Genomic DNA, 26,522 nt, shown 5'->3' on the forward strand with positions numbered 1-26,522 from the left:
TTTCTTATTTTCAACGTTAACTTACCCAAGTTTTCAACTAAACCTGCTTCGTGAAATGGGCCCAAGTAAATTAAGTTTATATTAAAAAATAACTCACTGACACAACCTCGCAACCCCGATCTGTTACGTTTCATGTGTGTTTGTGTGTGTTCCAGAGGGGCTGAGCTCTTCCAGGCCACTATAGTGAAGGCAGTGAGAGCTCGACTGGAGGAGGAGCGTAAATCTGTAGAGCAGCTGAAGAGACAGTAAGACAAATATTTAACTTTCTCCATGTTGTCGAATGGTGTGAGATATTGTGTTCTTTGGGTTTTTGTTTACAATCTACAATACAGGGACAGTGTAAAAATGTTTTAGTTTAGTTAAGTTTTAGTATTGTTTTAGTTTATTTTACTATTCATGGCCCACTGATACTTACTGAAGACACAGGTCTTAACAGGCCATTAGTCTGTATTTCCTCAAATAGCAACCAAGGCGTGTATTTAGGGAAGGGACATCTACATTTGAAGCAACCTTTTACCTGAGACTAGCTTGTAAGTACAATTGCTTGTTTTGATGGTGAATAATATATATAGTTGGTCATATTTTATCATAAAGCCTTCGTTTGGTAAGGCTTTTAATATAATCTTTAACGTTTTTCAAGAACCTTCCCATGGAAAACACTGATTTGTGAGGGTTACCTTTGAATTTATGTTGTTGCCATTTACTGATCTATTTCAACAAAATGCATTTCAACTGAGATGTTATGACACAATGCTCCTCTGTGTCAATACTTTTCTCTCTGATCTAATCAGGATGGAACGCATTAAGGTGAGACAGCAAAAGTTTAAGAGGGGCAAGGAGAAGATGCTGAGTATAGCACAGGAGTCTGAAGGCCACACTCACATCCAGCCCGAGGAGGAGGATGATGGTATGACTAAGGCTGTCATAGACTTCTTTCTATACAGTCAATATAAGACAAGTTGGTGTTGAGTTCATGTGATTGTTAGTGGTACTCACAGAAACAGGGAGAGTGTGTTAATACCAAATCAACAAACTTTTTAACGTTATGTTGTGTAATGATTTTCTTTCATTAGTATTTGATCTGAAATAACAGCAAAATATAATGAAAATATGCCTTGAAGTTTGCAGAAAAAAATATATCTTCACTTGAAATGTTGCCTTGCTGTATTTGTCAAATTTTAGGAGCACATCGAACGAAAGCCAAGGCCAAAAAAAAGCAGTGGTGGAGGCCGTGGGTTGACCATGCTTCCAGTAGGTTGATGACCCAACCTCCTCTTTTCTCTTCCTCCATTCTGATTGGCCCTTATGTCCTTGACCAGAATACTGAGGATTCCCATACTGCCTCTGGGCTCTGAAGGCACTATTACAAAGTAGCCTTGCTCCTTCCAGACATTAGTTTTTTTCTGTCTCTATTTAAGGATCTTTATAATCTGTAGCTGTCAAGAAACTGTAACCTCTTTGTGGAGAGGCACTTCAAGATAATCCATAAAACCATGTCAGTATTGGTGTGGAGAAAAGTTGCCTTAAATAGACACAATGAGACATTTCAGAAAGTGAAAATGACTAATGGCTGGAGGTTTGAACATGACATTGTTAAAGCATTAAACATTATCAGCACTTTTACCTAAAGGGACCACAGTAGAGAATCACTCTATTGTAAGGCATCTCATGCAAAGGTATGAAGGTTACCTCATCTTTTTTTTCCTCAGGAGTGGAATAAAGGATGAAGGTTTTTTTCATTCTTTGCTTGTAGACATGGCAACCAAACAGTTTTAACCAGGAAGAAAGAAGTCAACGTTTGGATCAGCAATCAAACATATAAAATTTACAGATCTCTGGCAAATTCTGGTAAAACAGAAGCATGGTTGCCTGTTTGGTTTGAATTCATGTCTTATACCTTACTCCACCCCCACATGACATTTTCAAATTATTTACCCATTTTATCTCTTTGTCATTTGGTGTTTCATCTGTACATTCCAGCATCTTCCCTCACCTCCCACCCTTTGTGGTTCTGCTCAAGGACTTAAGCCAGCCCTGTCTATCCCATTGCTTATAATACCTAGCAGGAGTCTCTTCCCCTGCCAAACAGCTTGAAAGTGGCAATTATTAAAGGAAAAGGAGTCTGACATCTACCATTATGGTGTAGTTACATCAGTTATGCCTTTTAAATGAATTGTGTGTTTTTCTTCATTTTCTGTTTCATCCATTCTTGTTTCTGGTGCTCTTGAAAGTGTGTCCACAACATACCATATATTGTGATAAAGCCAGTAAATGTTTGATTTTATGTTAATTTAAAGGTAAGTGATTTGATTGTCTTGCATCTTCCTTTCAGTGAGGGAACCTTCTGTAAACCTCATTGTAAAAATGACTTCTGCCCATAGTTATTTTTATATCTATACTTCAGGCACTGTTTGATTAACTGTGATGACATTTTACACTCTACCCCCCCCAGTGGTTAGAAGTGGAGACTATTATTTATTTGAAACTGACAGTGAGGAGGAAGAAGAGGAGGAGGAAAAAAAAGACGATAAATCACCAAAGAAGTCAGCGTTTCAGGTGACTGGTGCATTTCTTCATTATTTAATTTGGAAAGTAATTTAATTAATACCCACATTATATGTATCTATTATTGCTGATGTTTTTCCATTCAGCTGAGATGATTAATAAATATTCCGTCTCAGGTAATGTACATTTTGAGGTACTAACACTGAAGACACAGAGGATGGAAACATTCCATTTTGTATGACACTTTAGAGGGAATAATGTACTCATCACTTTATTCATGGAATTTAGTACAGCAATGTACAGTTCTCCCTTGTTTGGTTCGATATGGCACTCCCCATGAACAAAACCTGAGAAGTTCTACCAGTGGAAGCTTGATCCTGCCTCTTCGAAGCATGTCTTCACCTTCCTTTTCTCCTGTTTTCTGTCACATGTTCAACAGTCCTATCCAACAATAAAGGCAGAAAAATAACCAAAGTTTTCAAAAATCCTCCCTCTCAAGTGAATGTATTTAATTTGAGGGTTTATTGAAACAAGAGTTTTTCAGATGTACTGAATTTGTCATACAATGTCACATTTACTGTAGGTCTTAAATGCTCATATATACAGTGTATATATATATATATATATATATATATATATATATATGATTAATAATAAATTATTAATCCTGATGCATCAATGTGAAAACAAATTGTAGTTAGTCAAGTTGAGGGACATGTAATTTTAATTTGAACTGAAAAGTACAAGGTTCATGTCATGTTAAGTGTAAGAATGGCAAGGACCCAGATGCAGAGTACAAACTCATGACGTGTTTAATAACACAGTTCCAATACACACAGTACCAGATAGATGTCTGATAGATAGCAGTAAAGGTTCAAAGAATTTCATCTGAGATGTGCCACTGACCGTATAGTAGGACCTCTGAATATGTGTTGTGGTTGTAGTGACTAATTTTGATTGAGCTTCTGTATGGAAGAGAATATGCAATGCTTGCAATGTTAAATATAGTACAAAGATTTCTTTTAACTTTGCTTTTTATACTTACCTACTCAATATATTGATTGTAGTAAAATGTTGTCACTTACCTTAAGTTATCGCTTATTGAGACTGACCTGCTCACTGTCTGCTGTCTAACACAGTTAGCTCCTGTTTTTTCTTTTACCATGAACTAATCTTTCAAATCTCTCTCACTGTGTTTTCTCTCTTTAGCGAGCTATTGGGAAGTTTGTCTCTGCTGTTCTGGCTTTGCCCAAGTCTATCATTAAGCTGCCTAAAACTATACTGCAGTATGTAGTCAAGGCAGGAAAGGTACTCACGACCAGAGCTTACATGTGTTTCTTTCCTGAGCATTGTTTAGTTCATGAACTTTATCACCTTCAAAGTCAGTTTAATCAACAGCTGATGCCACAGCAGTTTTCCCCTCTCCTCTCAAGACCTGTGTTCTAGTTTAACTGAAAAAAGCCGATAATAAACAGTACCACACATGTCACAAACACAGATTTTTCATCAATCATACACTGAAATAAATTTCTTTGAACTTTTGCATGCTAACCTGATGATGTTGCAAGAATGTAACATCATAAGGTGTTACATTCTTGAAACACCTGATGATGTCACATCATGATGTGATGTAAAATCATCATGAGGTTACATCATCATGATGTTGTTTCTTTGAATGTTTGGACCTTTCTGTGTAGTTTCTGTGCAGCTAGACTTAGTCTCTTATGTAAGACATTTTTTGAATTTTATGTTACAGTGGCCATTGTTCTTCTTTAATTGTATATCTGCCAGTGGAACCGAAAATCTTTTCATTTCTAACAACACTGTCAATTACTTCCTTGGGTATACCACAAATATGGATAACTTCATCTCTCTATTCTCTAGTTTCTGTATCATGCTTGGATTACAGACCCCAAAGCTGCTCTGAGGACTCGAGGCAAAGAGAAACGCAAATTTTGGAAAAAATACACCAAAGGGGTCCGTCACAGAAAAAACAAGAAAGATGGTAAATCAGTTCTGCATAGACAGAAACCCAAATCAGGAAAACAAACAGCTGTTTGAAATGTTTTGTATTGTTATAACAGTGAGGTGTTTTTCCTGCACTTCAACAGGTCATGTAACCATAGATGTTAGTGAGCTCTCAGATGGAGTAGGAGATGAGAAGTCGGGTGGTCCAGGTTGGTTTATCCTTTGGGAAAGTGCTTTGTGAGACCTGATATTGTGTTTTCCTTTTTATTTTTAAATCATTATGGGTCCAAGAACAGTAATAACATTTCTTCAACAGCATAAAAGTTAGTTAAGTTGTGATGAAATAATCTTTTTAATAACTTATAACTTAATAGCATAAATATAACTTTTACTGTTTTTCTTCAATTATTAAAGCCTTTAAAATAGTCAAATAAGGGCACTTCATAATGACAAATGTTCTGCTGAAATTTCATGAACGTTCTTTCCACTTCTTTCCAAATACATGTGACTATTTCCAATGTTTTTGTAATGTGTTCAGACAACATCTTCAAGCGTGTGTTCAACATCATAAAGTTCACTTGGGAGCTCTTCCAGACAACAGTGGACAGCTTCACCAGGTGGATGAATGACATGTGCAGGGAGTACATCGACATCTCCACTGTGCTGCGTATAGAGCGCTGCATGCTCACCAGAGAGGTCAAAAAGGTACAAACACATCACACTCGCGTAAAGATGAGGTAGATTGATATTTTAAAGAGTATGTAAGTTAGTTTATCTTTCCCTTTAAAATGTATGACATACCTTGATGGACTTCAGTGTAATTATGAGATTAAACTTCCTCTCCTTCCAGGGAAACGTGCCATCCAGAGAGAGCATCCATAACTACTACCAGAAAGCCATGAGGCTCAACATGTCCAGGCAGACCAGTATTGATCAGCTAAGTGAGGATGAGTCTGTCTTGGATTCCAAGGTCCGGAGACGGCGAGGAGCCTATCGCATGGAGAGCCAGGACTCCACAGCCTCCAGGGACAGCATGTCCAGGTACAGCTGTGCCATGGGAGACCAAATGAGCCTGTTAAGGTTTACCAAAGTTGAGGAAGACATCAAAATTTTAGATTTTAGCTTCCTGACACCTTCTGCCTCCCCTCTTCCTCTCCAATAGTGAAAGGAAGCAGAGATTAGTCTTTATATCAGTTGAAAGAGAGTTTTAAAAATGTTTTTATGACTGGACAGGACAGCAATAGGTTTTCATTTCCTCTCAAGGCATCTATTATTAAGGTTAGTTTTCCTTTCCACCGATCACCATTCCCCATGCTGCTGTTTTGTACTAAGGGATTATTCTCGGGAAGAAAAAAAAACTCGGCCTGCATAACTTAACATAAACATGTCATTCTTCATCCTTCTCATGATTCATCTTTTTATCTCACCACATCTCAGTGCCTTCACCGAGGCAACCACACTATTCTCTCGCCAATCCACCCTGGAAGACCTTGATGACATAATGGGGAATATTCCCAAAACCAGCGAACGTGCTAGGCCCAAACTACGTAAGATGTGCGGCTTGGACATATCTAATTCATCAGCGGAGAGTGGTAGCAGCGTTGTCTCCAGGTACTAGCCTCTGCATCACCCACATAAACACTTGAGTCATCTGTAAAAAATGATCTCCTCACTCATGCTTCTTTATTTAACAATACATGTCACTGGATTAATTTTTCTAAATTCATTGCATGACTTTTATCAGTGGCGGGCTGTGCATTTCAACAGTAGGCGTTCAGTGACGTCATATTTATTCCTACCTAAAACATGCCTCATAATATCAGCATAACATCAGTGTGACACCAGGGTTTGAGAATCCTCACATATACATTACATCACCCTTAATATGGGCTAATCAAGCAACACTTAATTTCCGGAGCATTTAAAATAAATAATTTTTTAGTATTTTTGACATTTAACTTGTGACCAATGACTTAACTAATAAACGTGACAAAAACCTTTTAAAAATAAAAACACACCAACCAACGTGGATCCACATAGTGCCTCTTCATTTAAAAATGAAATCCATCCTTCTTTCTTTAAAAAAACTTCCATGGCTCTGTCGAATAATTTGTTGCTGCTCTTCAGATCCATCAGCAAGTCTTTCTCTCTGGACATGGAGGCTAAAGCTTGAAAGCCGCGTCTGTCCCGTCGTATTTCTGGCATACGTTTTTAGAAGTTTCAGTGCCGAGAATGAATGTTCAACAGAGGCAGTAGACACAGGGATGGTTACATCCAAAGAGGCCAATGCGTTAATTTGCCCCATACTCTCACTCAGATTTTTGATCCGAAGAAAATAAAGATCAGCGGGACTTTTTCCCTTCAAAATCAGCCATGCCATACATTACAGACAGTTTTGTTTTAAGTCGGGGAAAATCAAACAGTGTTCTATGGCTCTGCATTAAGCTTGAAAAGGCTGCTTGCAGAAATTTTTCCCTGTAAGTGTGAAAGTGCTGGGGGTCGAGGAGGGAGAGAAACATCAACATGTTATGGTCCTGAAATCGATTCTGTGTCTGGGAACGAATGTTGTCTAGAATGCTGTCGTGGAGTTTTTGGTAGTGTGCGCACAGATCTTCTTGCGCTGCGCCCCGGCCTCTGCGCACAGATGGAACACCTGAGACACGCACTGTTTCTTCATATGTGTCATTGAATTTTGGCTTGGCCTGCTCAACTGAGTGACAAAACTCGTTCACCCTTGTCAAGCAGAATCTAAAGTCTGTAATATTGCAAAAAGCACATCAGCATGTTCAAAAATCCTATTGAATGTGTTGAGCAAAAAACAAAACTCAAAATCCTCCAGACGTGCTTTAAATCCATCTGCAGAAAGTACAATGTCCTCATCATAATTCTCGTGATGTTCTAATATATCATCAAATAACTCCTTTAGCGCAGTTTGCTTCTCAAAGACTGTATTCAACAATCTAGACGTAAATTGCCATCGTGTTGGCGCAACGTGAGGGAGACACCGCTTGCAAATTTCATCCAAGAGTTGCGTGCGCTTCGGAGATCTAGAGACGAACGCAGCAAGCCCATTCAGATTGGCAAAAAAAAGCTTGCACTCTTTAAGTTTTGAGGCCCCTTGAGTTAATACTAAATTTAGGCGATGTGCATAACAGTGAATGAATAGGGCCATGGGTGCCTTCTCCTTCACTTTACTCTGCACTCCGTTTAGTCCAGATGCCATCACCGCTGCGCCATCATAACACTGCGCAACAACTTGGTATTCCTCAAGGAAATGAAAAATAAGATCGGCAATTTCCTCTGCTCGCCTGCCACTGGTTACATCCACAAATTTTACAAAACGCTCCTTGAGATCAGCGGGATGTTTCCCTTCAAAATCAGCCATGCCATACGTCTCGGACTAACGTGAGACACAAAAGTGCTTTAAACAGTCAATAAGAGTGTGGGAAAAGGTAATACAGATAGAAGGTGGTTTAATATCAGTATGTTGAAGGTCATAAATGTTTATTACCGTAAATAATAAGATAAATAATTTGTCGCTCTATCTCGTAATTCGTTAATCGGGTGTGGTTCCTGGAACACATTAACCGCAAGGAACGAGGGCGCACTGTACTCCTTTTTTATTAGTATTTCTAGTACCCAAAATTATGTAGTAGTAACAGAATTTAATGATTAATATCCATAAATAAAACATCTTAATAAATGTCACAAGAATATGGACGAATCCGAATTAAATTTTACGGTTTTTTACGTGGTTGTACACTTTGTCTAAGTTAATGGCTTTGTCTGCTTCTTGCTTAGAACTTTCTCAAAAATAAAAAAAAATCTCACCCAGTTTCACCGCTTGTTCTTCTATTTGCATGTACTCTGACAGCCATTCCATCTTAAAAGAACCACATATCTTTTTTACTTAGGCTTTGTGAGTGGATGTGTCGTTGCCCATTCATCTTCAGTCGTTAACTAGCTGACGGCGCGTATAGCAAAGCGCACATGCAACACCGTCAATTCTATGATTGGCTGCTTAGCGCAAGTGAACCTTATTGTATCATTAGGTTCAATTGTCATTCACCGAGTTAGAATGCAAAATGGTAAAGAAAACAATATTATTGGTCTAATTAATTAGATTAGGTCTAATATTATACATTACTTAATACGTTTGAATCAAATTTTATTTTGTGCGCTGCATAAATTCTGTTGTGCGCTACGAATGTGGACAGTGCACAGCTTACAGGGCATACTGATTGACAAAACCTCTGCTGATTTTTGCCTCCTTCAGTGAAGCTACCCAGTGCATCACACTGTACTCCAGACAGGGCACCACAGACACCATAGAAGAAGTGGAAGATGAACAGGATCAAGGGGAGGACAAGCTGGAGGGGCCTTGGCAATCCCAACAGTTAGGTGATAGTGACACAGCTGAGGGCTGTCTGTGGAGTGACGGGGAACCCAAGGACCATGAGGAACAGGAGGATGAGGGTCAGGAGGGACTGGAAGATGAGGAAGAAACAGATGAACCAAGGGACCAGGAAAGCCAGAAGATAATAGAGGCTGCCTGGGAGTCATTTGGACCAGATGAGGGCCCCTCCCTCAGGCTGGAGGAGCAAGAGTCACCCCTTTGTACCCAGCAGAAGGACTTCATCATTGAGGATGAGGGAGGACAGCAGGACTTCCTTCAGGTGGAGGGAAGAGTAAGGATCCTCTACACCCCTGACACAGATGCTTCTAAAACATCTGATGCTGATGTGCCACCGAGCTACAGCAAGGCGGTCAGTTTTGATCGCTTGGAAGTCAGTGATGATGAGAGTGACATGGATAGGAAGAGATGTATGATGTCTGACAGCTGCTCAGACAGCAGGTCAGACATCATACTGCCCTCTATGACCACCGAGCTGACTGCCAGCGAACTGCTGCTCAACAAGTAAGTTCAAAACCCTCTGAGGCCTTTTCAGTATGATGCTTCACGGGATCACAATTCATGTGATGTTCAGTTCAGATTATTGACCTCATCACTGTTGAGTATCTACCAAATTTCCTCTGTGTCTTATTGAAAACTGACAAAGTTGCCATTCTATGCTTTCTTTAAAATATATTCATATATGTATTCATTCATATTGTGCCTGTCACTGTTTTGTGAGTCTCTAGTTTGGTTTGTCTCTTTTGGGTCTATGGCCATTTTGCATCCTTTTTCTCTGTGGTTGTTTGTGTGTTGCAATTTTTTTTCTCTTGTGTCTTTTTTGGCTCTTCATGGCCAATTTGTGTCCCTTTGTGGTACTTTGGAGGTGAAGCCAGGGGCCCCTTGACCCACTGAGCCCCTAGGCACCGTTTAGAATTTTAATGCAAAGCAATGGAAACGATTTTTACGAAAAATTACCTTCAGATTAGTTAATGTTTAAGACGAAAAAAACAATGAAACACTAAAACTAAAACGTTAAATCAATCTTTCTTTCAGGATGTTTTATGACGATGAGTTGGAACAGTCAGATCAGTTCTACCAAAGGCAGCCGTTGATCCTCCAGTTGTGCTATGCCCTTTATAACATGTTGGTAGCCCATTCAGAGATGGTATGTTACCTTGTCATAATCATCAACCACATGGTGTCTGCCTCCTGCGCCACCCTTGTTCTTCCCATCACTATCTTCCTTTGGGCCATGCTGTCAGTGCCCCGGCCCAGCAAGCGCTACTGGATGACTGCCATTATTTATACTGAGGTACAGTCATAGACAAAAATGATGTTTCGATAACAGCATTTTGTCAAAGCATTTACATACAACAGAATGGACATTTTCACCAAGGTGGCTCAGATTCCCCATTATCACATATCACAAATATATTTGCTCCAAAGTTCAAGGGTTCCTCCCTTTGACTTTCCAAAACTTCCCACACGGTTGAATAAAAATCAGTTGAGTAATCTTATTGACAAAAAACAAGTCTGACTAAAACATAACCTCACTACAGTTAAAAAGTTAGAGAGTTACAGTAATATGTTGGTCAACTTGTATTTAACCCTCGTGAACCCTTCAGAATGGACATACATTCCCTTCCCCGTAGCCACAATGGCCACAAGCGTAATAGTTATATAAAAGTGTAATAAAATTAAATACATAATTTGTTTTACTTTCAATGTATCAGGCCTATCCATAGATAAAAAGTTTATTATAATTTTTTTCTATGTTTATATGAACTTTATGTCATCATAGAACCCTAGTTTTTTAAAATGAAAAAAACACACAAATAAAACGCAAAAATATTTCCAATTACAACCCTGTTTTTATGGATGCCATCTTTTGTGTAGTTCCAAATGTAGCATGATCAAATGGTGTCCGAAGGACATATCCGAGCATGACATACTATCAGCGTGGCCCGATTCTTTTCGTAGTTGCAGGATGCACCGCAAGGTGCAAGGAGTGTGATCGCAGTTGGCCAGAGAATGTCCACAGCAGCATGAGGCACTTGCAGGCGCAGCCGCTTGATCCGTAAAAGCAGAGAAAGCAGTTATGAAAATTAATTTTGTGTGTGTGTGTTTATCCGTAGAAAACTCAAAAGTTTTTCTTCCTCAAAAGGAAGTCTCCACTCACCTATTGGAAATGTGAAAATACACGGTTTTGCAAAAGTGTAAACACAGTGTGTGTATGTGTGTGTATGTGTGTGTGTGTGTGTGTATGTGTGTGTGTGTGTGTGTGTGTGTGTGTGTGTGTGTGTGTGTGTGTGTGTGTGTGTGTGTGTGTGTGTGTGTGTGTGTGTGTGTGTGTGTGTGTGTGTTGAAACAGTCTTGCAATTTTCTATGGAGAGCGAGGAGCATCTTTCATCAAATATGTGAAAAAAAATTTAAAATTACAGTGCGCCTTCGCACATTCGCGCATCAAAGCTCGTGACTTCACCTCAGTGCAGATTTTTGGTAGGCAGTCACGTGATACTGTATGCGCATTCTATTGGCTGACAGATTCCGGAAGTGTGTTCGATTGCGTGAGTCTCTGACTTACGTGACAACTATAAAGTGCTTTAAATAGTCGATAAGAGTGTCGGAAAAAGTCATACAGATAGAAGGTGGTTTAATGTCAGTATGGCGAGGGTCATAAACGTTTAAATTACAGTAAATAATAAGATAAATAGTTTGCCTCTCTATCGTGGAATTCATTAATTGTGTGTGGTTCCTGGAACACATTAACCACAAAGAACAAGGGCACACTGTACATAAAAAATATGTGTTTACAATGGGAGTCAATGAGACCACTTTGGCCATGAGACACCAAGTGGTAGCAAAATGCAAATCTCCTGTTCTATACACTTTCAGTGACAGACATTAAGTAATTTTGACAAAAAATTAAATTTTGGAAATGCTGGAAAAAATTTATATATTCACCCTTTTTTAATGACTGATACATTGCAAGACGAATAAGTAAAAACAAAAACATAATCCACTTTGAACTGGAGGGGTTCCCGAGGGTTAACCAAAATAAATCTGCTGTAACAAATTCAAGGCTAACAGGAAGATATAAAAATATGTTGTAATTTTTTAAGCACTTTCTGACAATCAACATCTATGTGCAGGAATCTGAAAATGAATTTGTCACACTGATGTTTTGATTACAGACATTAATTATCAGATATTTTAAGAGAAAGTTGCAATTTTGTCTAGGAGTAAGAATGAAATTTGATAACTTTGTATAACTTTGACATGGTCCTCAAAGCTTCACTGACAACTGTTTTGTTTCCCTTACAGGTCACTATTGTCATAAAATACTTCTTCCAATTTGGCTTTTTCCCCTTCAACCAAAACAAGATAGACAAGAACAAACCATATCACCCTCCCAACATCATTGGTGTTGAGAAGAAGGATGGGTATGTCCACTATGACCTGGTCCAGTTGCTGGCTCTGTTCTTCCACAGGTCCATTTTGAAGGTACTGTCAAACACAAAGTAATAATAATCTGAATATATTCATCTTGCTAGAGGATAAAAAAAGGTGAAATTCTACATTTTTGCAAGTTCTATGAAGAAACCAAAAAGAATCCTACTACAAAGATTTGTTATTTTTGATCTCTAGGGCACCAAATATTCTATAGTGTGCAATCCTTTTTCAATATGAACACTCATTTTGTTTGGCAATTTTTTTTTACGCAGGATGCCCTTCCTTGTTGCAACCTGCTTCATTTAACCAGGCTTCGAACCGGCTGGGGATTGAACCCAAGGCAGAATAAATGTGAAACATGCACTCTATCACTGTGTTACATGCCCATCTTAATTGTAACATACAAAATCTAAAACAGTCAGGCAGGTAGCTCCTCCTGCAGATATAAGCGGTGTGTATAGATTTTCCACAGTAGATCTGTGTTCGTGAAGGACAAAATCCTCTTGATAATAATATTCAAATCATAATCAAACCGCTGATAGTCTGATCAATTTAGACCACCTTGGGGCGGCAATAGCTCAGTCGGTAGAGCAGGTTATCCAATGATCCAAGACTGGCAGTTAGATTCCCGCTCCCGACCATTCACTCTTGGAGTGTAAGCTGGCAGTGGGAGGTGCCAACTCATCTCCCGAGCACTGCGGAGGTGCCCTTGAGTAAGGCACTGTCCCCTCCACAAGCTGCTCATTTGGGGCGCTCCAAAGATGGGTCTGCCCGTCACTCGGCCTCCCTGTATTTACTGCATACCTACCGGCCCCTTTTGTGTGTGCTTGGTTGTTTCAGGGGCCTGTACAAAAACAGATATATACATATTCATGATTACTAACCACGAGTGAAAACATAATTACTTCCCTACGGGGTTCATTAAAGTGTACTTCTTCTTCTTCCTGTGTGCTACACAATTACAACAGTTTTGTGTCTTTACATACAGTGTATTCTTGAAAATCATAAACGGCCTCAAAAGTAACCATATCTAAGTTCTACAACACATTTCTTCCTGATTATGAACAAATTCACAGACAACAGAATAAAATGAAAAATAAAACGAAAGGTTGTCTATGTCTAAATGGTTGTGTATATGTGGTCACTGAGGAAATTGTCTTATTAACTTTTTTGAAGCACAGTCTGGCTTGGTATATTATTGCCCCTATTGAATAAAAGGCCAGTATTGACTGAATTTAGACACTGGGTTCCCAGGACTCAGAAGCAGATTCTCTGCTTAGCCAGTTTTCCCACTTTCATATTGTGGTGGGGTTTCGTTTCTCTTAAGGACAGGAGACAGTATAAAATACAAGATATTTATTTGTCAATTCAAATCATGTATAGGTTGAGTAGCAGTACAATAATATCATCCACAGGTTGAGTATGAGTCCAATAATATCATCGATGATATTGACAGACAGACAAGTTCAACAAATACTTCTCTAAGCATGATGAGAGCTCTGGAGATGATGGAAAAGTCCTCCGATGTGTTGTTGCAGAATATTCTGGGTACAAGAAAAAACTTCAAGTACAAACTAGAAAATGGATCGCATATCTTTTTATACCCTAAAGGTGTGACTAGGGGGAGGTATTAACCTTGGCCCATCTGCTTTCAACCAGTTCTTTACGGGCTTTCAGTTGGTACGTCATGACCTCCTGACGTTACCAAAAATATCAAGTCGACAGTTTCACAAAACTATTTAATGACATAATATAATCAGTCACGTGAACCCTGTGAGGATCTGCTGCAGACATTCTTTGGATGACCCTGTGCAGAAACATACATTCTAATTTCAGGTACAGTGTATGAAATGATCTGGCTAGCTGCTTCTGTCAGTGTCTAACTTCTTCCAAGGATACCCACAGTCATGCAAGCATTTCCAAATATGGTCTGACAGGAATTATTTTCATGCAGCGTCTTCATGACCTCGAGACATCCTGGGGCCACCTTCACAAGCGCTGAATAATATGACAAAGACAACACTCCAGATTTTTGGTTCAATTAAATGATATTATTTTGTTATATTATTGTATTATTTTATTGTATTAAAAACTTTCCACCACAATATCAGACAGAAAAACGCAATTATTGTGACTACATTGATTTGGATATATTTTGCAACAGCATCACGTAACTGTATCATGGACTGGTCAGTTCACATTTGTTTTAACACTAAAACATGTTCCTTACAAATCAATGCATTATCCTTTCTTCCCCCTCACAGTGTCACGGTCTATGGGATGAGGATGACTCCAAGGAAAAGAATGAGCCCTCTTATCAGTGTGAGGTGGAGGTCAAGGGAAAAGGCAGACTGGAGAGTGATCGAGATTCTGAGCCTGACTCCTCAGTAATCATTGACATTAAGTGCACTGATCAAACCTTGAAATCCATCAACTTTGGGACATCCATTGATTTGGTTCCTGCCCAGATGCACTACGTGCAACAGGAGACCTACCAGCGTCGCAAGAACTCCAGTGGAGGCTCACACATTTCCCACAGATCTCTCCGCTCTTCTCCACGGTCCAAAAGAGGTGAAGACTGTTGTGAACTAGCTGAACAAGTGATCCAAAACATAAGAAACGATAGATAGTAAATCATACTGCCCTTAAGATAGTACAATGTGACTATTGTAAGGAAAAGACCGATTTTATTTACTGTTAGAAGTTAAATCACAATTTGCAAAAAAAACAACATTATTAATTCTTAACATTGTTCTTCTTCTTCTTTTCCTTTCGGGTTTCCCCTTCAGGGGTCGCCACAGCGAATCAATTGCCTCCATCTAACCCTGTCTTTTGCATCGTCTTCTCTCACACCAACTACCTTCATGTCCTCTTTCACTACATCCATAAACCTCCTCTTTGGTCTTCCTCTAGGCCTCCTGCATGGCAGTTCAAAACTCAGCATCATTCTACCAATATGTTCACTATCTCTCCTCTGGACATGTCCAAACCATCTCAGTCTGGCCTATCTGACTTTATCTCCGAAACATCTAACATGTGCTGTCCCTCTGATGTATTCACGTCACACGCGGTTGAATGGAGGGGAGGAGATGGGATGTCAGCCTGTGCTGCAGTGTAGTGGGGCCAAGTTGTTGTGATGTTGTGATATTAGATAGTTACATGCCTTACAATGTAAAAAGGGTGTACCTTACCCACCATGTGGGCCTCCTGCTATCTTCACTTTCACTTTCAGTATTTGATACTGGTTATATTTTAGTTTAGTGTATGTCCTGTTAGTGCTGCATGTGTCTACACTAACAGAAAAAGAAACACTGACACCACAGGACATACCACAAGACATACACTAATGTCCTGTGGTATGTCCTGTGGTGTCAGTGTTTCTTTTTCTCCTGGTATTTATCAGTATTTATTCATTATGTATGCCTGAGCACTGGATATGTGCAATTTCCTCTGGGATTAATAAAGTATCTATCTCTCTCTCTCTCTCTCTCTCTCTCTCTCTCTCTCTATCTATCTATCTATCTATCTATCTATCTATCTATCTATCTATCTATCTATCTATCTATCTATCTATCTATCTATCTATCTATCTATCTATCTATCTATCTATCTATCTATCCTTTCATCCCTCCCTCCCTTATCCTATCCATCCTGGTTACTCCCGAAGAGAACCTCTGCATCTTTATCTTTAGCACCTCCTGACCACCGAGAGCCTGTCTTAACTCCTTCCTAAAAGTCATGCAACACCCTTCCTTTTTCAGCTTCCACCATTTCGTCCTCTGCTCTGCCTTTGCACTCTTCATCTTCCTCACCACCAGAGTCATCCTACACACCACCATCCTATGCTGTTTGGCTACACTCTCACCTATCACTACTTTGCAGTCACTGATCTCCTTCAGATTACACCGTCTACACAAAATGTAGTCTACCTGTGTGCTCCTACCGCCACTCTCATAGGTCACCCTATGTTCCTGACTCTTCTGGAAGGAAGTATTCACCATAACACTATATTTCCATCCTTTTTGCAAAGTCAACCACCATCTGTCCTTCTGCATTCCTCTCTTGGATACCAAAACTGCCCATCACCTCATCATCACCTCTGTTTTCCACACCAACCTGTCCATTGAAGTCCACACCAATGACAACTATACACTTCTAGGTATGCTCTGCAACACCTCATCAAAGTCCAACAAGAATTTCTTCTTCTCCAGCTCACATCCTACCTGTGGAACACACCCACTAACAACACTGAACATCACACCTTTGATTTCTGGTTTCAGACTCATCACTCTATCTGACACTCTTTTTACCTCCAGGACATTCCTAAAAAATTCCTCCTTCAAGATAACTCCTACTCCATTTCTCTTCCTATCTACACCATGATATAACAACTTGAAACCTGCTCCTAAACTTCTAAGTTTGCTACCTTTCCACCTGGTCTCTTGGACACACAATATGTCTACTTTCCTCCTCTGCATCATGTCAACCAACTCTACCTTTTTCCTGTCATAGTTCCAACATTCAACGTCCCTACTCTCAGTCCTATACTCTTGGTGTTCCTCTTCTCTCTCATCCTATGAACACACTTTCCTCCTCTACTTCTTAGACGAACAGTAGTCCAATTTCCACCAGCACCCTGTAGGTGAACAACACTGATGCCGGTCGTTGTTAACCCGGGTCTCAACCGATCCGGGATGGAAGTCATAGGTTTGAATCAAATATTTGATTTGGCAAAAGTTTTACGTCAGATACCCTTCCTGACACAACCCTCTGTATTCATCCAGGCTTGGGACCAGCACAATAAGACACTGGCTTTTGCTCTCTTGTGGTTACATTAATTCTTAACATTGTTAATTATCCTAATTAACACGGTGGGCAGTGGGTAACGCTGTTGCCGCAAAGGAAGGCGGTTCCGGGTTCGAGTCCCACTGTGCGCTGAGTTTGCATGTTCTCCCCATGTCTGTGTGGGTTCTCTCCATGTTCTCTGGCTTTGTCCCACCTCCAAAAGCATGCACTTCAGGCAAACTGGCCGGTTTCAAATTCCCCATAGGTGTGAGTGTGTGCGTGTATGCGCCTCTGTTTGTATGTGGCTCCGTGGTGCACTGGCGTTGTGCCCTGAGTTGTGCCCTGAATGAATGAATGAGTGAGTAATTTATTCAAGTAACTGACCCCATCACTTCGTGGTCAAACTGCTTTAGGGCAGCAAAAGTGGCTCTGCGGTAGAGCGGGTTGTCCAATGATGCAAGATTGGCGGTTCAATCCCCGCTCCCGTCCAAAAACATCAAGAGTGTGAACTGACAGTGGAAATTGTCAGCTCACCTCCCGAGCACTGCTGAGGTGCCCTTGAGTGAGGCGTCCTCGAGTAAGGCACCGTCCCCCTTTACAAGTTCACATTTGGGCACACCACGAAGGTGCTGCCCACCACTCTACCTCCACTTGCATGCGTTCAGGCCCTTGCATGTGTGTGTGTGTGTGTGTGTGTGTGTGTGTGTGTGTGTGTGTGTGTTCAGGGCCTGTACAGACAAATATATATCCATGTGATTTGATTAACTAGAATGTGCCACTAATTTCCCTTTGGGGATTAATCAAGTACACAAAATACAAAAAATAATAAAAATAATAATAAGCACAGGCAGGGTGGCACGAGTGGAGAAAAGTGTCATGTGTGATAGAAGAGTTTCAGCTAAAACAAAAACTCTTTGGGAGTGACCAGGATGGATAGGATCAGGAATAAGTACATTAGAGGGACAGCACGTGTTAGAGGTTTTGGAGATAAAGTCAGAGAGGCCATACTGAGATGGTTTGGACATGTCCAGAGGAGAGATAGTGAATATATTGGTGGAAGGACACTGAGTTTTGAACTGGCAGGCAGGAGACCTAGAGGAAGACCAAAGAGGAGGTTTATGGATGTAGTGAAAGAGGACATGAAGGTAGTTGGTGTGAGAGAAGAGGATGCAGAAGACAGGGTTAGATGGAGACAATTGATTCGCTGTGGCAACCCGTGGAGGGAACAGCCGAAAGGAAAAGAAGAGGAAGAATAAACAATTAGTTTACACTTTATTTGAAGGATGTCGATCACACCTGATTGTCTGATTGGTCTGATTGGGAAACCTTCAGTGGATATGTGTTGAGCTCAAGTACTTCATGTGCTGCAAAAAGAAATGTAAAATACATGCTATACATTCATAATTATATTTAATAATCACAGTAGCCAGAATAATCTTCTTTATTTGTATTACAAAGAAATTTACTTCCTGATTTTTTCGTTCAAACAGGACTTGATCTGTTTTTTATCAGTCTGCATTGGGACTCTTTCAGAGTTCATTTACAACCTAAACTGTAATTGTTTCCACAGGCAGTATTGTTTCCAAAAACAGCAGTCGCAAGGATGGCAGCGAGGCGAGCGTCCATCACAAGACCCACAAACAGATGATCATGGAGAAACTTAGGGAGCAGCTCTTCAAAGGAAAAGTTTTCATCATAAAGCGGTACTATGAGTCATACATCGTGTCATCTGGGTTTTTAGTTTGGGAACCTTTACTAAAGGGTGCTCAATACATTGATCAATCATCGTTTGGATAGACTGCATGACATTAAAAGAAAGAAACATTGGGTTATCATCCATCATGTCACTTCATGGACATTTGGGGCAGCCAGTGAGATGACATCTGACTTGAATTTAGGTCACCACCCATCCGCAAACAGCGGCATCACAAACAAGCTCACTAGCAATTTGTAGATTGCATGACATTAAAATAGATGTCAGCTTATCAGCCATCCCCTGAACTGATTTATACAGGACAGGTGATATATGACTTTTTCTGGAATTTAACTTACCTTGCTCGAGCCAACATGACGTGAAACCATCAAGAAGTCAGCTCGCGAGTTGTCTACAATTTTTAGCCTTTGTTTTTTGGGGGGGGGGTTTGTCTTTGGCCTAAGAGAAGTTATAAGAGTGAGTGGGGGAGATGGACCAGGTAAGAAAACAAAAAGGTAACACTTTTATACAAAATAAGAAGAGGACTTTTTTCCCTAACATTTTTGAAGTACGTTTACCTCATCTGCCAGTGTACCATTTCAATACCGACAAAGGAAAACGTGGAGCAGTATTTTCCCACTGTTCGTTGAACCTAAGACATTGACTTGCCACCAAAAAGTGAACTGAGAATGGTGAGGGAACTAAAAAAGACAGTTTTTCAGACAGCAGTCATTTTTCTCACAGTAAACTTCAAAAACAAAATCTGTCGCCAAAGCATCGTTCTGAGCAAAAGTCCCTAGAAGTCCTTCTGTTAGATTTTCATTATTGTTTATTCAACTTTCTTGCCTGCTGAGGATCAAGTCTAAGGTCTGAGCCCCCTAAACGTTACTCTAACTCTGATTTTATTATAAAATAATAGTTAAATAAACCCCTGATATTTGGACTTGGTTTACTCATTGAGAGATCATCAACATTGTGTCATCAGACATCAACATTATGTCATTTCATTTGATCGCAATTATTTGATAAAGAAGATGACTTCCTGGTTTATTTCCTTGTAGGGTCATGGAGATCTACATTCCTATGAAGCAGTTCTTCCATAACTTGATCCATCCAGAGTACAGTGCGGTCACGGACGTCTATGTTCTGATGTTCCTCGCAGACACTGTGGACTTCATCATCATTGTGTTTGGATTCTGGGCATTTGGGGTAGGTTTTAAAATCAGAAGAATAGAATAACTGGCACGAATGAAGAATTTGCCATATTACTTTAAAATCATTTTATTGCAGCTTTTTCCATGTCCCTTCTAGAAACACTCTGCAGCAGACATCACATCATCTCTGTCAGAGGATCAGGTTCCAGGACCATTTCTGGTGATGGTGTTGATCCAGTTTGGGACCATGGTGGTGGACCGGGCCCTTTACCTCAGAAAGTCTGTCATGGGCAAGGTCATCTTCCAGGTCATCCTGCTCTTTGGCATCCACTTCTGGATGTTCTTTATCCTGCCCGGAGTCACTGAAAAGTAAGAACAAGTGGTATTTGATGTTAAAGCAAAACACATGAAATCTGATTTTTATAGCTTAGACTATTGTGATTTTTTTCTTTTTTGGTTCAGTGCTGTTTGCTTAATGACATATTTTAAAAATATATAATAGATGGGGTATGATGATGACAAAAATTATAAAATTCCAAACATGCATAAATAGATATGGCAAGATTATACAGAAATTAACAGCATAAAAAAAGTACTATATTCCAAAATATAATTTTTTTAAGTATCGGTATATAGAAATTTTATCGTAGAAGTTCACTTTAAAGGGGAACATAATGCAAAATATATGTTAATTCAGTGCGAATAACTTAATTATGATATTACATATAAAGTTGTGGATGGCACGGTGGCGCAGTGGGTAGCGCCGCCGCCCCACAATAAGGCAGTTCCGGGTTTGAGTCCCGCTCTGTGCAGAGTGTGCATGCTCTCCACATGTCTGCGTGGGTTCTCTCTGGGTTCTCCGGCTAACTCCCACTTCCAAAAGCATGCGCTTCAGGTTAATTGGCCAGTCCCAAATTGCCCGTAGGAGTGAGTATGTGTGTGCGTGGTTGTCTGTCTTTGTGTGTGGCTCACTGGTGTCGTACCCAGAGTTTCCCCTGCCTCACGCCCTATGCCAGCTGGTATTGGCTCCAGCTCCCCATGTCCCGCTGCGGCGGATACAGCGGAAGAAAATGAATGAATGAAAATAAAGTTGTCAAGAACTAAATCATTACATAGTACAATTGTTGAAGTGTTTAATATAAAAGTATTACACATAAAAGTAATGGAATTTAATTTCAACGCACTAACTAATTATTCTCCAAAACTGTATTAAATGTGACCCTTTACATTGAACTTACGCAGGTTTACAAACTAGTGTCTTGTTGCTGAATGGATTTCATTGACCTGTTTTGTTTGCAATGGTTTTTATTATTTGCTTTTAAGTGAAGAGAATGAAAAGCAAAGGAGGCACATTTCATTACCCTTCAGTTTGACAAGCTGTCTTGCTTTCTTTCTCCGTGCAGGCGTTTCAATGAGAACATAGTGGCTCAGATGTGGTATTTTGTCAAGTGCATCTACTTTGGACTGTCAGCCTATCAGATTCGTTGTGGTTACCCCACCCGCGTCTTGGGAAACTTCCTCACCAAGAGCTACAATTATGTCAACCTCTTCCTATTTCAAGGGTGAATAATGCTACAGACTAAGTGACTGATTAGATTATCAAAACAATCCTGTGTTGCAACCTTAATTTAAAATTATGCATGCATTTAATAGATTGTTAGTTTGGTTGTAAAGATAAAATTCTCTGCATTATTTAGACAAGTGTGTTTCCTTCTTTTTTTTAAAATCCTTTTATAGTTGGACTTTTCCTCACTGTTAAGCGATGTTAATGTATATTGAAGTGCACATCAAAACATGGACAGCAATAATCAGCTTTAGATCTCTGAGCATGGCACTGAAGACAATGAAGGTAGCTGTCTGAAGTCTTGCCAGAATAACTAAAACCTGTTGGCATATTTTTAGTTTCCGTCTGGTGCCATTCCTGACGGAGCTGCGAGCTGTGATGGACTGGGTCTGGACAGATACCTCACTGTCCTTGTCCAGTTGGATCTGCGTGGAGGACATCTACGCCCACATTTTCATCCTTAAATGCTGGAGAGAATCTGAAAAGGTGTTGTGTTGTAACAACCACAGGTTGAAGTTGACTGAATATTATCTTACTGATTGGAATTGATTCGCTGTCTTTTATATCACCTCTCTGCAGAGGTATCCCCAGCCACGAGGACAGAAGAAGAAGAAGGTGGTGAAGTACGGGATGGGAGGCATGATTGTGGTGCTGCTTATATGTATCGTCTGGTTCCCACTGCTTTTCATGTCCCTTGTCAAGTCTGTAGCGGGAGTCGGCAACCCACCCCTGGACGTTTCATTTGAAATTACCCTAGCTGGTTTTCAGGTGTGGCCACAGTTTGTTTCATCAAATTTTTTTCTACTGAAACAAGGTGATGAAGTGCTTAACATTATAAACAGATTAGAGTTCATTCAGATTTCAAGTCTGACCTTCATTATAATGTCTTGAAGTAGTATTTTGTGATCAGTGATTAATGGTGATGTGTGAAAAATCTGTCGTCTTGCAGCCAATCTTCACCATGAGTGCCCAGCAAAATCAGCTGCAGAATGTGACAGAAACAGAATTTGAGACATTTCAAATAAAGTACAACCAAGATGATGTAAGTACAAAAACAAAGATGCAGTTAATGTGCTTAATGTAGTTGTAGTTCAATACAGTAACTGTATTGAAGATATGAAGAGTAGTGGATATTAGTGATGATGAATGAAAAATTTGTATGACATAGTTGTTTACTAGACAGGAACATAAGTAAACCTCTGTCCCTCACAAAATGTTGGCCAAAATAATCCATTTTCCAGTGCAGTCAGTTGTTACAGTATGCACCTTGAAAATATAGAGTATATCATAGAATACTGAGTAGACAATTTTCTTCATGATGCAAGTTACATAATAGGAGAAGAAAAAAATCATCAGCTGAAAAAAGAGGGTAGAAACAAAATTAATTATACAGAATGTATTTTTCTGAAGTAGCAGCCTTTAATAGTGAACCATGAAATTGATCACAAGAGGAAAACTTTATATAGTGGTATGGAGAGCAGGGATCAGGTAGGTGAAGGATGTAGTTCATCGATTCATACCAGGGTTCATTTAAGGTGATTGTAGATGAGGTTAGAAAGAACTGGGAAGAAATAGTAGGAGCAGCACAAGGGATACTAGGCAGAGGACGGGTGGGAGAGAGTGGTGAATGAAATGGATGTAAAGGAAATCTAAAATATTTCACATAAATAAAAGAACTGATAAACAGATGCTAGGGAGGAGAGGTTGTAGAGAAGCATGAATGGAAAAGTTGTGTCTGTTTCGAGTGAATGATAGGAATGAATATGAACCTGTTGAAGTACATTCTCAGCCACTATGGGTTTGCTGTCAGGGTCAGGAGGAACCTGGCCCATTTTGATAAAAGGAAGGAGGAGGTCTGATCTTTAAAACTCTAAAAGATATTCTCTTGGTGCAAGTTTACATGAACACAAGTTTGGGGTTGATTTTTATTTTAGGGGAGCACATTTGTTAAATAGGAAAATGAAAGTGAGATTATTCCAGATTTTGGTGAATGTCTGTTAGATTTCTATGAGAGTTGAAGAAAGTCAGTTATTTTATTTTGAATCTTGAAGTGTTTTGAATGTATCCAAAGGTGATAAATCAATCCACTGGACTTCAAGAAAGTTTCTTGAAGACGTTTCTACTCTCATACAAAAGGCTTCTTCAGTTCTGGTGGTAGCTGGTCTTGTCCCAGTTTATTAACTCTGTGAGGTATGGTCAGTGATATTCATATTCCAATGACCATGATCAAAACCCATCTAGTTCCTCAGCAATGGTTGATAAGGGTGTTGGCAGTGTCAAAGGGAGATCATTGAAATGCAAGTTTCACTGAGCTTTTGTTTAGTAATTGGTGTCATTGAGACACATCACCTGGGTTAATCTGATTAATCGCTCTTTTAGGGAGCTCTGAAAGGACCTGATTGTAAGAAGAAAAAAGGTGATGTCGCAGACCAACCCCCCTCTTCAGCCCCCCCACCCCACCCCCGCCCCCGTTCAGAGATGCCTTTTCCATTTTGGCATGGATGGCTTCTTTCACTCTTCTCTCAAACCATCTGTATTCCCTATCCAAAATGTCCTGAAATGAGTTATCCCTCTTCCTTGAGGTGAAGGAAGACTGCTGAGTCCTGTCCTGATGAGTTTGTCTGTGTTGAGCCGTGAGCTTGTGTAGTGGTTGTTTGGTGAGGTCATTTGGACTGACCAGTCTTTGTCTAAGGGTGTTGGTCATCTTAAAATGCACGGAAATCTGGTGTCGAAAATCCTCCTGCTTTTCAAACAATTTCCACACCTAAGCTGCGACAAGACCATCCACCACCAGAACTGAAGAAGTTTCTTTAGAGGAGAGGCAAAACGTCTTCAAGAAACTTTCTTAAAGTCCATTGAATTGATTCAAACAGCTTTGGATAATCATGACCTGGATAATTGAGACCCTACACAAGCATGTTTTGAATGTAGTTTATTTTGTAAAGAGAGTAAAAATAAAATTTACAGAATTAATAGGTTGGAATTTAATGTACATAAAATGTTTAAGTTTCAAATATTTTAAAATGACCACATGTAAATATCTTGCACTGTCATATATTTTCTGAAAATAAAGGGGAACAAAGAGGATGGATCATACGCTGATTATTTCAAAATTTCAGACAATTAAATCGTAGAATGAAAATGTGAAAATACGATCACCTAACTCACTCAATAGTAACCTGTATTATCACACAGAACTGAGAAAAGCAGACTGTCTTTGTATAGCGAGTTGAAACACATTCATGTTCTGTATCTTTAATTGAGACTTTACTAAACGATTGTCAGAAAGGTTACCTCTAGATGTTGTCTCTGCCTTTGGCTTTAACATTGACTTTTTCAAACACCATGTTTAGCATTTTTAAATAATACTAATTGTTTTAAAAGGTCTCCTGTTATGTTGTTTTTCTCTTGTCTCGGTTAGAAAGCCTTGCAGTGGCTTGAAGGCTACACACATGAGGATCTGTGTATAGCACAGCTGAAAGGCAGCTCCAACTCTCTGTGGACCATCAGTCCACCCAGTAGAGACAACCTGATAACTATGCTGCAGTCTGATGACGAGTTCCTCATCACTGTATCCTGGTCCGTGCAAAGGTTTGTGATGACATCATAGTATTCATGCCACAGCCAAAATCAAATACTTTCACAGATTATTCTGCGGTACTTGTGACCAACCCAATCCAACCACAGGACAGCAGGAGAACCAATTGCTTCCGGGGGGTCACTTGACTTTTAGCTTTTGAATAGATACCTAAAACTGCTAATATCACAAATGTCGGTTGAAGGGTGCCATTGATTTTTGAAAGCTTGTACCAAATGATTACTCATTTAGTTCTTTCAGACAGTAAGGAATTAATAGTATGTGTCCAGGATGCTCTTTGCTCTTTTTTTAAAAATTTTATTTATTTTAATTTTATATACTGGTTTGATCCTCGAAGGGAAATTAAGAATGCGCACTCTAGCTACTGATTACAAACACATGCATACATATATATTTGTGAGTACAGGCCCATGTATCACACACACACACACAAAGGGGCCTGTAGGCATGCAGGGGAGGTAGAGTGGCAGGCAGCTCCTTCTTGGTGCGCCTCAAATGAGCAATTTTAAAGGGGACGGCACCTTGCTCAAGTGTACCTCGGCAGTGCTCCGGAGATGAGCTGACACCTCCCACTGTCAGCTCACCTCCGGGTATTTTTGGGGGGGCGGGAGCGGGAATCAAACCGCCGATCTTAAATCATAGGACGACCCGCTCTACCGCCCGCTTTACCACTGAGCCACTGCCCCCCTTTGTTGGGGGTTAGAGATCTAACCCCCCCCCTTTTTTTCCCCCCATCTCTACCTCTGCTGAGTGAACTTTATCTTTGTGGAGTGTAGAGGCTAAGGTCATGTCCACACGTTACCGGATCGTTACGAAAATGCAACTTTTTTCACCCTGCATAAAGAAAAAATTGCGTCCACAGGACAGCGTTTTTGAAAAATCACAATCACAAAGTTCTCCCACCAGCAGACAGCGCATCCCAGTCTGACCAAGAACTGGCGTCGGCATCTTAGGTGAGGAAGGTGAATGAATGAATGAATAAATAAATATAAACTTTATGACTCATAGAGAAAGAAACAGACAAACAAATATTCAACTGTCAAGCATCTTTATAAACACGTTTTTGACGTGGAGCTGTTATACGTCAGAAAATAGTCGGTTTTAACTGTGCATGGGTCACACGCTGACATCACAGCAGCTTTCATTGCAGGGAGACGCCACCTGCATAGAAAATGTTGCGGTTACAGCGTCCACACGACAACGCAGACCTGGCATTTTTAAAAAACTTCACTTTGGCCATCGTTCAAAAAGTTATCTGCGTTGTTGTGTGGATGGAAGGCGTAACCGCAACAAAACGTTGCATTTTTTAAAAGATCGGGTACCATGTGGATGGGGCCTGAGCCATGGTTTAAAGGTCCCACATTAGGCCTTTTTTAAATTGATGTCATTCAGCTGCTAGTGTCCAA

The 26,522-nt window shown here is 40.0% G+C and overlaps 1 protein-coding gene across 1 annotated transcript in view; it reads left to right on the forward strand.

The window, feature by feature from the left end:
• Window positions 1-26,522, forward strand: part of LOC137612591 (piezo-type mechanosensitive ion channel component 2) — a 199,792-nt gene that overhangs the window by 160,941 nt on the left and 12,329 nt on the right. Inside the window, exons 29-49 of the mRNA XM_068341199.1 lie at window positions 156-245; window positions 792-907; window positions 1,183-1,251; window positions 2,453-2,556; window positions 4,390-4,510; window positions 4,617-4,682; window positions 5,012-5,178; window positions 5,324-5,514; window positions 5,911-6,084; window positions 8,750-9,391; window positions 9,923-10,181; window positions 12,194-12,373; window positions 14,587-14,893; window positions 18,678-18,810; window positions 19,862-20,009; window positions 20,112-20,323; window positions 21,358-21,516; window positions 21,857-22,004; window positions 22,098-22,286; window positions 22,468-22,560; window positions 24,940-25,109. Coding sequence (XP_068197300.1) covers window positions 156-245; window positions 792-907; window positions 1,183-1,251; window positions 2,453-2,556; window positions 4,390-4,510; window positions 4,617-4,682; window positions 5,012-5,178; window positions 5,324-5,514; window positions 5,911-6,084; window positions 8,750-9,391; window positions 9,923-10,181; window positions 12,194-12,373; window positions 14,587-14,893; window positions 18,678-18,810; window positions 19,862-20,009; window positions 20,112-20,323; window positions 21,358-21,516; window positions 21,857-22,004; window positions 22,098-22,286; window positions 22,468-22,560; window positions 24,940-25,109 — 3,738 coding nt within the window. The remainder of the gene's footprint in view (window positions 1-155; window positions 246-791; window positions 908-1,182; window positions 1,252-2,452; window positions 2,557-4,389; window positions 4,511-4,616; window positions 4,683-5,011; window positions 5,179-5,323; window positions 5,515-5,910; window positions 6,085-8,749; window positions 9,392-9,922; window positions 10,182-12,193; window positions 12,374-14,586; window positions 14,894-18,677; window positions 18,811-19,861; window positions 20,010-20,111; window positions 20,324-21,357; window positions 21,517-21,856; window positions 22,005-22,097; window positions 22,287-22,467; window positions 22,561-24,939; window positions 25,110-26,522) is intronic.

The sequence above is a fragment of the Antennarius striatus genome, chromosome 18 (genome assembly GCF_040054535.1).
Source record: "Antennarius striatus isolate MH-2024 chromosome 18, ASM4005453v1, whole genome shotgun sequence".
Lineage (NCBI taxonomy): Eukaryota > Metazoa > Chordata > Actinopteri > Lophiiformes > Antennariidae > Antennarius > Antennarius striatus.